Source organism: Crassostrea angulata, chromosome 7 (assembly GCF_025612915.1).
Source record: "Crassostrea angulata isolate pt1a10 chromosome 7, ASM2561291v2, whole genome shotgun sequence".
NCBI classification, from domain to species: domain Eukaryota; kingdom Metazoa; phylum Mollusca; class Bivalvia; order Ostreida; family Ostreidae; genus Magallana; species Magallana angulata.
The window spans coordinates 4,556,312-4,569,596 of NC_069117.1; the positions used below are offsets into that span (position 1 = coordinate 4,556,312).

General features: G+C 37.2%; 1 protein-coding gene across 1 annotated transcript in view; it reads left to right on the forward strand.

Moving 5' to 3' along the window:
* The first annotated feature begins 1,069 nt into the window (after window positions 1–1,069).
* The window catches only part of LOC128157379 (uncharacterized), a 46,568-nt gene continuing 34,352 nt past the window's right edge, over window positions 1,070–13,285 (forward strand). The window contains exons 1-9 of the mRNA XM_052819895.1: window positions 1,070–1,174; window positions 1,912–1,972; window positions 4,023–4,148; window positions 4,598–4,763; window positions 5,128–5,215; window positions 5,409–5,536; window positions 7,646–7,725; window positions 8,114–8,187; window positions 13,115–13,221. Of these exons, the coding sequence (XP_052675855.1) occupies window positions 1,942–1,972; window positions 4,023–4,148; window positions 4,598–4,763; window positions 5,128–5,215; window positions 5,409–5,536; window positions 7,646–7,725; window positions 8,114–8,187; window positions 13,115–13,221 (800 nt within the window). The 5' untranslated portion in view covers window positions 1,070–1,174; window positions 1,912–1,941. The remainder of the gene's footprint in view (window positions 1,175–1,911; window positions 1,973–4,022; window positions 4,149–4,597; window positions 4,764–5,127; window positions 5,216–5,408; window positions 5,537–7,645; window positions 7,726–8,113; window positions 8,188–13,114; window positions 13,222–13,285) is intronic.

Genomic DNA, 13,285 nt, shown 5'->3' on the forward strand with positions numbered 1-13,285 from the left:
CCCCCCATTGTGGCCCCAACCTAACCCCAGGGGTTATGATTTTCACAACTTTGAATCTACACTACCTGAGGATGCTTCCACACAAGTTTCAGCTTTCCTGGCTGTTTAGTTTCTGAGAAGAAGATTTTTAAAGATTTACTCTATATATTCCTATGTAAAACTTCGACCCCCCATTGTGGCCCCACCCTACCCCCGGGGGTCATGAATTTCACAACTTTGAATCTACACTACCTGAGGATGCTTCCACACAAGTTTCAGCTTTCCTGGCTGTTTAGTTTCTGAGAAGAAGATTTTTAAAGATTTACTCTATATATTCCTATGTAAAACTTCGACCCCCCATTGTGGCCCCACCCTACCCCTGGGGGTCATGAATTTCACAACTTTGAATCTACACTACCTGAGGATGCTTCCACACAAGTTTCAGCTTTCCTGGCTTTCTGGTTCTTGAGAAGAAGATTTTTGAAAATTTCTCGAAATTTTTCATTAATTTCTAATTATCTCCCCTTGAAAACGGGTGTGGCCCTTAATTTTCACAACTTTGAATCCCCTTTGCCTAAGGATGATTTGTGCCAAGTTTGGTTGAAATTGGCCAAGTAGTTCTTTAGAAGATGTTGAAAATGTGAAAAGTTTACGGACAGACAGACGGACAGACGGACAGACGGACGACAGACAAAATGTGATCAGAATAGCTCACTTGAGCTTTCAGCTCAGGTGAGCTAAAAATGACAATATTCGAGCTTTGTTTACAAAACAAAGAATTGTAAACTCTGTATCTCGCTTATAACTTGATGTTTTACTTTCAAATTTTGACATAGCATTATAAACTTCTATATTTATCAGTATAAACATTAAAAATGGAAACATAAAATTGGAAAATTTTAAGTCAAATCGTGTCCAAGTCCCTTTAAAACTACTCAACCTCCCTTAGTGGACTAAAACACTGAGAATCACTTAATTCAACGATATGTAATAGTCTGTGTAAGACGGGAATGTGGGAGAAGGGGGTGTATTAGCTCCCGTTCGTCATTACAGAGAGTGGATAATTCCGAGGGTATTCCGAATGTCGTGATTTGCTTCAACGACGCCATTTTAGCAAAAACAACTAGCGTTTCAATCGGACGAGCTCAAAGTACAATGGTGATTCTCGGAAGAGGAAGTAAATAAAAGATCGTTGGTATGTAAAACCAGGGGTACTTTCGTTTTAGTTTCAGCGAAATAGATCGGACGGTCTCGACGTGAGAGCGCTCAGCATTGTCTGTTGTCGTTATGGAAATAAATTGAATGTTGTTTTTGCCCCGAATCATTTTGCTTTGTCAAAAGTTAGACCTTTGAACACGTGGTTACTCGAATTAAGTTTGAATTATTTTTTAGAGTAGAGAATAGATCATAATTGGAAATGAAAACGGCATTTGCAACTCGGTGGTTTAAAGGTCACTGACCGTTACCTAATCAGTCAATCCAGGCACATGCTTAATGCTCGTCAGTTATCGTGCTCTCTCCGGCTCCCCCCCCCCCCCCCCCCCCCCCCCAAAGAGTCAGTCAAACGCAACAGAGTTAAATAAAAGACACCCCTTACCCCTTATACCAGTAACAATAACTGTTTCTAGTTGTGGATGCAGGATTTATGTATATTTTAGCCTAACTATGTTGCCTTTTATGAAAAAAGAATTCAGACTTCTGTGTATTTTCATAAATTTCTGTTACAAAATCATAGAAATCTTAAGTCAGTTAAAGAGGGTATTTCAATGAATCTTAAAGAATTTTTTTAATGCTAATTGCACGAGAACAAAGGGCATTGAAGAGGTTTTGTCGAATGTTTGAATAGACTATAGCTAAAGTAGTGCTTCATGGTAACCAGTTCCTGGAGATTCATGCGGTGTTTATAAATATATCTAAAAGATCTATTTTTAGATTTGGGGATTTTCATGTCATCTGATACTCATGTTAAATAAGCATATGGACATTATCGCCAGTAAGTAAAATTGTTTCTCTGTAGTATTCCTGATGATTTTAAACATTTGTTTTAAGATTGGACAACAAATCTTAATTTTATTCTCTTTTGAGAAGTGGACAGGCATAGCATACATCCATGGATACAGGCTATGTCTGTCCACTTCTCAAAAGAAAATAATCTTAATTTATCCAAGAAAGATATATTTTTGAAAATCCATATGCTAACATTGACTAATACAAATGCTAACTAAATATATTATATAATATTGCTTCTTTAATTTCTTCTTTACACCATAAACAAACTAATTGTATTTTTCAAAAGTAATTTATTAATAAGTGTTGTGGAAATAAGATTTTAAAATTCCCTAAAAAATATAAGAAATTTGGATGTGAAATCAGAAAACTCTCTGAATTTACATTTGATTTTCTGATAGCAAGGTTATTTATAATAGACTCTGGTCCAATTGGGATGCGACAGCACAATAGACGTTTATGGAAGGAGTTATCTTTTTATTATTTTGTCTCTCCTTTCTTTAATTTATGAATATCCCTATCATTATTTTTGAGTCATTATTCTGTTGAAACCAGATGATTGGCTTCGACTACATTAATTTAAGGATGTATCAATACAAAACTTACCACAGATAGAATTGTGACTTTTATGAATTGAATGTTAAAAGCACATTTACATCAGTCTCATGGGGAAACTTACATCAGTTGTCATTTTAATTAAATTCACATGACTTTTACTAAAGAGACTTGTGAATCTTTGTACCAAATTTTACCAAATAATATACAATGTAATTAATTTAAGTTCATGTAAAAACTTTGACTGAAAGTTTTTGTGAATGTTCTTTTTATGTGAGACACATATATACATATTGGTCTCTTGTGTTGGCCTCTTTCCAACGTTCCATGTTCAGTATACTGAGCCAAGATGTAGTGTGTACTCACTATGTAGCTGTTTTGGTGGTTTTCCTTTGATTACACTGTGTAATACTTGCCTGTCAGAGGGACAGTCATGTCATATTGTCATGTCTGTTTACAGATTTATCATTATATATTATTTGGAATTTTTTATTTCTTGAATTTATATAATTCCTGTTTATTCTGCATTCTGCTGTTATTAAATGAAATATTATACATTTTATATCAGGACATCCTTTGACATTCCAATTGAGATATGTAGATATAATGTAGATATACTCATGTCTATTTATGATTATAATAAGATGAGTTTCCAAAAATAGTTATCCCTTCCTGTCTGCTTTTTTTGACTAGCAGAAACTTTCTATCTGTATTTAACATGATAAAGTTGAAAATGGGTAAAGGAGGAAGGCAGACATTTTAGTGTGTTGGTAGAATGTTTGACGCAGCTGAAACATGACAGGGCTTGGCCACTGTTAAAAATTTCACAACATCTTGTGATCTTTATTGTTTAGTATTTATCAATTCTGGAGAAGCCTTTATTTTTAAAATTATAAAACCTTGAAATTTGATTACCAAATTGATTGATATGCAATTTGTTAATACTCGTATGACACAGTATTAGTTTCTTTATCTTAATAATAAATATGCAATTATATCTAAAGAGAAGTTTCATACAAAAACAATGACCCATGGTCAGCCATGTTTTAGATGATTTTGCCAACTTTCAATTATTGACCTGAATTATTTACCAATGTTTTGCTTATGATAATCAATGATAAGTTTTAAGACTTTTCAAATCATTCACCTACATATCACTGAATCAATATGAAAGATTGAAATTTAAAACTAATAGAGTAGTTATAAGAATCAGATAGGCTAGCTGGCACATGTTTGAGCATAAACTTTTTAATGGCACTGTCAATCTCTGTGATATAGCAACTGCCAGCTGCATTTGTTGATGTATCCAGGTACTCATTTCTATGAAGGTAACATTACATTACTTATATTCTAAGGAGAACCCACTGTTGGGAATGAATTCTGCCCTGATTTTTTTTTTTTGGCCTTTACCGGTATATGATCTTATCTGTACATTTGATTCAGGGACACAAAAGTTGATTAAAGTATGTGCTCTGTTACAGTGAAAGAGTTATCGCTGAACACGTTGGACGACACCATGTCAGACTCAGATAGTGAAGGGGTCCCTGAACTCGTGGAGTCATCGGATGAGGATGCCACTGTCAACAGTCACTCTGCCAAGCCCTCTAGTAAGTCCAAGTCATAAGTCGCCCGATCAAACGTCGTAGTAAGTCAGTCACAAGTCATCACCCTCATAACTTATGATAGTAAGTCTGTATAATAGAAGATTACATTAACCATTAATAGATAATAAAAATAATCACTCATCAAATTTTATAGTAACTCCAAGTTATTTAAATTAACAAATTAAACTATCACCTTGTAACTTAAAGATTTACAGCATTAAAATTATAAGTTGTTTGTGCCTTGGTCTTGTTGCTCTTGAGCTCAATTTTCACTGCAGGTCATTGAATACTTTGTCAGAGAATAATATTACAGTATTCACATACAATATGACAAATTGCTCATTCCACCGTCCTAATAGCCAACAATATCAGTAATTTTCACTATCTAGCTAACCATTGCTGTGACTTTCTTTATTACCAATTCCACTCTGTTAACCTGTGACTATTTACAGGGGAGTATGCTGATTCGTGGGTTACAAGGAGTGAGCGGTTCCTAGACAGACAGGACGCTCAGGCCCACATCCTGTCCCTGGGGCCCTTCCTGCTGGGCCTCAACAACTTTGTGTCCCAGCCCTGGATCCAGGCGCTCAAAGAGGTCAAACTTTTGGAGGGAAACAGGTCAGTGTACAGAAACTAGCCTGTAGGAGAGACTCAGTTTTATGTTGAGTAAGCACTATAAGCCAGTCAACATAGGAGAAGTTATCTGTAGCTGAAGCTCAGTATTATATAACAGTTTATGTACAGTAAAACACGGTTATAACAAAGTGCCAGGGCAGACAATTTTGCTTCGTTATAAGCGTAATTCATTATAACCATCAAGTTTAAGTTTGATATAGTCATGGGGAACGAAAATCACTTTGCTGTAAGCATGAATTCGTTATAAGCGTGTTTGTTATAACCATGTTTTACTGTAATGAGCATTGTGATATGTGTGAGTGGAGGAGGTTGTGATTTGTATAATGTGTGCATATTTTGTCCCCAGGGAGAGGGAGATTACGGCCCTATCCTGGTCAGAGTTGGAGGCCCTGGACTTAGTGGAACAGGTTTTCTTTGTAATGAAAGCTAAACTGGTGAGTAAACATTCTAAAAAATGACTCAGAATTAATTTTGTAGATCTCTTTACTCAAGATTGTCTTCTGATTAACTCTGCATTCTGTTGGATGTCGAAAGTTGTTGAACATGCTGCAGTTCATGATAAATCTATGATTGAGAATTATTGATTGGGGAATGAAAACTTTGTAGCTTTAAGGTAATACATTTCAGAGGAAGTCTGCTTACATGATTGCCTGTCTGGATTTAGTGGACTGTGTTGAAGAAAAAATGAAGGAGAAAATCCAAGTGGACAACTGCATTAAACTGGCAGAACCTGTGGAACTTATCATCAAGCTGTGGTAAGTGTCAAGTCAGCAGCAACAGAGGGAGTTATAATCTGTAGAGGGGGTTATAATCTGTAGAGGGAGTTATAATCTGTAGAGAGAGTTATAATCTGTAGAGGGAGTTATAATAATCTGTAGAGGGGGTTATAATCTGTAGAGGGGGTTATAATCTGTAGAGGGGGTTATAATCTGTAGAGGGAGTTATAATCTGTAGAGAGAGTTATAATCTGTAGAGGGAGTTATAATCTGTAGAGAGAGTTATAATCTGTAGAGGGGGTTATAATCTGTAGAGGGAGTTATAATCTGTAGAGGGGGTTATAATCTGTAGAGGGGGTTATAATCTGTAGAGGGAGTTATAATCTGTAGAGGGAGTTATAATCTGTAGAGGGGGTTATAATCTGTAGAGGGAGTTATAATCTGTAGAGGGAGTTATAATCTGTAGAGGGAGTTATAATCTGTAGAGGGGGTTATAATCTGTAGAGGGGGTTATAATCTGTAGAGGGGGTTATAATCTGTAGAGGGGGTTATAATCTGTAGAGGGAGTTATAATCTGTAGAGAGAGTTATAATCTGTAGAGGGAGTTATAATCTGTAGAGGGAGTTATAATAATCTGTAGAGGGGGTTATAATCTGTAGAGGGGGTTATAATCTGTAGAGGGGGTTATAATAATCTGTAGAGGGGGTTATAATCCATAGAGGGGGTTATAATCTGTAGAGGGAGTTATAATCTGTAGAGAGAGTTATAATCTGTAGAGGGAGTTATAATAATCTGTAGAGGGGGTTATAATCTGTAGAGGGGGTTATAATCTGTAGAGGGGGTTATAATCTGTAGAGGGGGTTATAATCTGTAGAGGGAGTTATAATCTGTAGAGAGAGTTATAATCTGTAGAGGGAGTTATAATAATCTGTAGAGGGGGTTATAATCTGTAGAGGGAGTTATAATCTGTAGAGGGAGTTATAATAATCTGTAGAGGGGGTTATAATCTGTAGAGGGGGTTATAATCTGTAGAGGGAGTTATAATCTGTAGAGGGGGTTATAATCTGTAGAGGGAGTTATAATCTGTAGAGGGGGTTATAATCTGTAGAGGGAGTTATAATCTGTAGAGGGGGTTATAATCTGTAGAGGGGGTTATAATCTGTAGAGGGAGTTATAATCTGTAGAGGGAGTTATAATCTGTAGAGGGGGTTATAATCTGTAGAGGGGGTTATAATCTGTAGAGGGAGTTATAATCTGTAGAGGGGGTTATAATCTGTAGAGGGAGTTATAATCTGTAGAGGGAGTTATAATCTGTAGAGGGAGTTATAATCTGTAGAGGGGGTTATAATCTGTAGAGGGAGTTATAATCTGTAGAGGGAGTTATAATCTGTAGAGGGAGTTATAATCTGTAGAGGGGGTTATAATCTGTAGAGGGGGTTATAATCTGTAGAGGGAGTTATAATCTGTAGAGGGAGTTATAATCTGTAGAGGGGGTTATAATCTGTAGAGGGAGTTATAATCTGTAGAGGGAGTTATAATCTGTAGAGGGGGTTATAATCTGTAGAGGGAGTTATAATCTGTAGAGGGGGTTATAATCTGTAGAGGGAGTTATAATCTGTAGAGGGGGTTATAATCTGTAGAGGGAGTTATAATCTGTAGAGGGAGTTATAATCTGTAGAGGGAGTTATAATCTGTAGAGGGGGTTATAATCTGTAGAGGGGGTTATAATCTGTAGAGGGAGTTATAATCTGTAGAGGGAGTTATAATCTGTAGAGGGGTTATAATCTGTAGAGGGAGTTATAATCTGTAGAGGGAGTTATAATCTGTAGAGGGGGTTATAATCTGTAGAGGGTATGATCTGTAGAGGGAGTTATAATCTGTAGAGAGAGTTATAATCTGTAGAGGGAGTTATTATCTGTAGAGGGGGTTATAATCTGTAGAGGGAGTTATAATCTGTAGAGGGAGTTATAATCTGTAGAGGGGGTTATAATCTGTAGAGAGAGTTATAATCTGTAGAGGGAGTTATAATCTGTAGAGGGAGTTATAGTCTGTAGAGGGAGTTATAATCTATAGAGGGAGTTATAATCCATAGAATGAGTTATAGTCCATAAATTTGTTGATAATACAGATTTTTTTGTTGTTATGCAGGAATAAAATGAACAAATCATCAATATGCAGCAAGAATGAGAAACAGACTAAATTTGCAACCATTTACATTGCTAAAGTGTGTAAGTAGATGATGTTTGTCTGGCACATAGAGAGCAGAAATACAAAATTATCTTACCATGTTTATAAAAAAAATATGAATAATCATAATGATGTGAGATTTAATCATAATTTTGTATAATACAAATGTTTACAAGTTATCTTTCAAAGCTTTGCTAGAAAATAAATAACTTGCATCAAATCAAATTCTTGCAATGAGAACAATAAGCCGTTACAGTATGTGTGATGTCTGTCTTTTGATGTAAATCACACTGTGTTTCTAGGAGTGGATGTTTTTTTGCATTATTTATACCAGTTATCATACCAGTAGTTAAAAGCTGTGGTAGGAAATGAAACTTTCATACAATGAGATCTCCCATCAGTTTGTGTGATGTCTGTTTTTTGATGTAGATCATATCATGGTCCTTGGAGTGGGTCGAGATTCCAAGGACATGGCTGAAGAGTACAAAAGGAATCGACGGAAGGTAAGTACGGGTTAATGTCAAATGTTGGTGAAGCAAACTAACTCAAATGCTCTATTAAAAAACCCATAGCTCACTGGATTATTTGAAACCCTCAATATATTTGTTAGATGTTATAAATCATAGTTGTTGTACTGGCTTTTCTGTTAGTACCCTGAGTTTTCTGTTAGTACCCTGAGTTTTCTGTTTGTACCCTGAGTTTCCTGTTAGTACCCTGATTTTTAGCTCACCTGAACCGAAGGTTCAAGTGAGCTTTTCTGATCACCCGTTGTCCGTCGTCCGTCCGTCCGTCCGTCTGTCTGTCCGTCCGTCTGTAAACTTTTCACATTTTCAACTTCTTCTCAAAAACCACTGGGCCAAATTTAACCAAATTTGGTACAAAGCATCCTTATGGAAAGGGGGTTATAAATTGTAAAAATAAAGGGCACAGCCCTTTTCAAAAGGGAGATAATTGCGAAACAGTAAGTATAGGGTGCATGTCTTTAAAAATCTTCTTCTCAAGAACCACTGCACCAGAAATGCCAATATTTACACAAAAGCTTGTATATATAGTGAAGATTCTAAATTGTAAAAATCGTGACCCTTGGACCAAAACTGGGGCCCCAGGCGGGGTTCAAAGTTTAACATAGATATACCTTAGGAAAATGTTTAAAAAATCTTCTTCTCAAGAACCACTGCACCAGAAATGCCAATATTTACACAAAAGCTTGTATATATAGTGAAGATTCTAAATTGTAACAATCGTGACCCTCGGACCAAAACTGGGGCCCCAGGCGGGGTTCAAAGTTTAACATAGAAATACATAGGAAAATTTTAAAAAAATCTTCTTCTCAAGAACCACTGCACCAGAAATGCCAATATTTACACATAAGCTTGTATACATAGTGAAGATTCTAAATTGTAAAATTCGTGACCCTCGGACCAAAACTGGGGCCCCAGGCGGGGGTCAAATTTAACATAGATATACCTTAGGAAAATGTTTAAAAAATCTTCTTCTCAAGAACCACTGCACCAGAAATGCCAATATTTACACAAAAGCTTGTATATATAGTGAAGATTCTAAATTGTAAAAATCGTGACCCTCGGACCAAAACTGGGGCCCCAGGCGGGGTTCAAAGTTTAACATAGATATACCTTAGGAAAATGTTTAAAAAATCTTCTTCTCAAGAACCACTGCACCAGAAATGCCAATATTTACACAAAAGCTTGTATGTATAATGAAGATTCTAAATTGTAGAAATTGTGACCCTCAAATCAAAACTGCAGCCCCAGGCGGGGTTCAAAGTTTAACATAGAACTACATATGAAAAATGTTTAAAAATTTTCTTCTCAAAAACCACTTCACCAAAAATGCCAATACATACACAAACGGTTGTATATATAGTGAAGATTGTAAAAATCGTGACCCCTGAACAAAAAGTGGGGCCCCAGTAGGGGTTTAGATTTTAACATATATAGGAAAATGTTTTAAAATCTTCTTCTCAAGAACTATAGTGCAACTGTTTGGGATATTACTATGCATACATGTACATCCTTAAATAATGTAGATTCAAAAAATTGTAACTCCCGGACAATTGATGGGCACCAAGAGGGGTTCAAAATTTAAACATTTTAAAAAACATAAAGGAAAAGTTTAAAAATTTTCTTCTCAAGAACTACAATGTTTTAGTTTGTGGAATTTCTATGCCTTCGCTCATGTAGATTCCTAATTGGTAAAATCGTGACCCCCGGACCAATACTGGGGCCCCAAGATGGGGTCAAAGTTTATTATAGAAATATAAAGGTAACGTTAAAATATCTTCTTCTCGAGAACTACAATGCCTCAATTTGTGAGATTACTATCATGCATACAACCTTGGATAATGAAGGTTCGACAGTTTTAAAATAGTGACCCCTGGACTAATACTAGGGACCCAAGATGGGTTTAAAGTTAAATGTAGAAGTACCGGTATATATGGAAAATGTTTAAAAATCTTCTTTTCGAGAACAACAATGCATCAGTTTGTCAGATAACTACGTAAGCACCCTCAAATAGTGTAGATTCGAAATTATAAAAGCTGTGACCTCAATCTAATACTGGGGCCCCAAGAGGTGTTCAAAGTTTAGCATAGAAATATAGAGGGAAAATGTTGAAAAATCTTTTTCTAGGGAACTATAATGCTTCAGCTTGTGAGATAACTATGCAAGCATCCTTAAATAATGTAGATTCCAAATAATTAAAACTTTAGCCCTGGACTAATACTGTGGCCCCAAGAGGGGTTCAAAGTTTAACATAGAAAGATATATTGAAAATGTTTTTAAAAAGTTTTTCTCGAGAACTATAATGCTACAGTTTGTGAGATTATTATGCAAGGATCCTCAAATTGTGTAAACTCTAATGTAGTGGAACCAAGAGTTATCTTTCTTGATGTTCTGTACAGTCTGAGAGTTATATCTCTTGAAGTGGAACTCTGCTACGTTCAGTTTTTCAGGTTGTGTACGTGCGGTCCTACCGCAGTGCTACACATTTTCATTCCTATGTTACTGTTTATGTTGTTCAAACCAACCATAAACCTCGGACCATAACTGGGTCCCCAGAAAGGGGTTCAATGTTTAAAATAGAAAAAGCATATGCTACGAAATGTAATGTTACAAGGAACTGCTGTTCAGATGAGCGATGTGGCCCATGGGCCTCTTGTTCTTTTCGTACCCTGAGTTTCCTGTTAGTACCCTGAGTTTCCTGTTAGTACCCTGAGTTTTCCGTTAGTACCCTGAGTTTTCTCTTTGTACCCTGAGTTTTCTGTTTGTACCCTGAGTTTCCTGTTAGTACCCTGATTTTTCTGTAAGTACCCTGAGTTTCCTGTTAGTACCCTGAGTTTCCTGTTAGTACCCTGAGTTTTCCGTTAGTACCCTGAGTATTCTGTTTGTACCCCGAGTTTCCTGTTGGTACTCTGAGTTTCCTGTTAGTACCCTGAGTTTTCTGTTAGTACCATGAGTTTTCTGTTTGCACCCTGAGTTTTCTGTTTGTACCCTGAGTTTTCTGTTAGTACTCTGAGTTTTCTGTTTGTACCCCGAGTTTCCTGTTAGTACTCTGAGTTTCCTGTTAGTACCCTGAGTTTTCTGTTAGTACCATGAGTTTTCTGTTTGCACCCTGAGTTTTCTGTTTGTACCCTGAGTTTTCTGTTAGTACTCTGAGTTTTCTGTTTGTACCTCGAGTTTCCTGTTAGTACTCTGAGTTTCCTGTTAGTACCCTGAGTTTTCTGTTAGTACCATGAGTTTTCTGTTTGCACCCTGAGTTTTCTGTTTGTACCCTGAGTTTCCTGTTAGTACTCTGAGTTTCCTGTTAGTACCATGAGTTTTCTGTTTGCACCCTGAGTTTTCTGTTCGTACCCTGAGTTTCCTGTTAGTACTCTGAGTTTCCTGTTAGTACCCTGAGTTTTCTGTTTGCACCCTGAGTTTTCTGTTTGTACCCTGAGTTTTCTGTTAGTACCCTGAGTTGTCTGTTTGTACCCTGAGTTTCCTGTTAGTACTCTGAGTTTCCTGTTAGTACCCTGAGTTTTCTGTTAGTACCCTGAGTTTTCTGTTTGCACCCTGATTTTTCTTTTTGTACCCTGAGTTTCCTGTTAGTACCCTGAGTTTCCTGTTAGTACCCTGAGTTTTCCGTTAGTACCCTGAGTTTTCTGTTTGTACCCTGAGTTTTCTGTTTGTACCCTGAGTTTCCTGTTAGTACCCTGAGTTTCCTGTTAGTACCCTGAGTTTCCTGTTAGTACCCCGAGTTTTCCGTTAGTACCCTGAGTTTTCTGTTTGTACCCTGAGTTTTCTGTTTGCACCCTGATTTTTCTTTTTGTACCCTGAGTTTCCTGTTAGTACCCTGAGTTTTCTCTTTGTACCCTGAGTTTTCTGTTTGTACCCTGAGTTTCCTGTTAGTACCCTGAGTTTCCTGTAAGTACCCTGAGTTTTCCCTTAGTACCCTGAGTTTTCTGTTTGTACCCTGAGTTTCCTGTTAGTACCCTGAGTTTCCTGTTAGTACCCTGAGTTTCCTGTTAGTACCCCGAGTTTTCCGTTAGTACCCTGAGTTTTCTGTTTGTACCCTGAGTTTTCTGTTTGCACCCTGATTTTTCTTTTTGTACCCTGAGTTTCCTGTTAGTACCCTGAGTTTTCTCTTTGTACCCTGAGTTTTCTGTTTGTACCCTGAGTTTCCTGTTAGTACCCTGAGTTTCCTGTAAGTACCCTGAGTTTTCCCTTAGTACCCTGAGTTTTCTGTTTGTACCCTGAGTTTCCTGTTAGTACTCTGAGTTTCCTGTTAGTACCCTGAGTTTTTTGTTAGTACCCTGAGTTTTCTGTTTGCACCCTGAGTTTTTTGTTTGTACCCTGAGTTTTCTGTTAGTACCCTGAGTTTTCTGTTAGTACCCTGAGTTTTCTGTTTGTACCCTGAGTTTCCTGTTAGTACTCTGAGTTTCCTGTTAGTACCCTGGGTTTTCCGTTAGTACCCTGAGTTTTTTGTTTGTACCATGAGTTTTCTGTTTGCACCCTGAGTTTTCTGTAAGTACCCTGAGTTTTCTGTTTGCACCCTGAGTTTTCTGTTAGTACCCTGAGTTTCCTGTTAGTACCCTGAGTTTTCCGTTAGTACCCTGAGTTTCCTGTTAGTACCATGAGTTTCTTGTTAGTACCCTGAGTTTTCTGTTTGTACCCTGAGTTTTCTGTTCGTACCCTGAGTTTCCTGTTAGTACTCTGAGTTTCCTGTTAGTACCCTGGGTTTTCCGTTAGTACCCTGAGTTTTCCGTTAGTACCCCGAGTTTTCTGTTTGAACCCTGAGTTTTCCGTTAGTACCCTGAGTTTCCTGTTAGTACCCTGAGTTTTCTGTTAGTACCCTGAGTTTCCTGTTAGTACCCTGAGTTTTCTGTTAGTACCCTGACTTTCCTGTTAGTACCCTGACTTTCCTGTTTTGTAGATTCAGTCTGTGGATCCCTCTAAGTACAAGGATGCGGGCAATGAACAGTACCAGCGTGGAAAGTTTGAGACAGCATCTGACTACTACACCAAGGCTGCTAAAGCCGAGTGAGTTTTACAGATTTTCCAAGTGTAAACATTATTAACTGCTTGCACTCATTATTACGCTTGG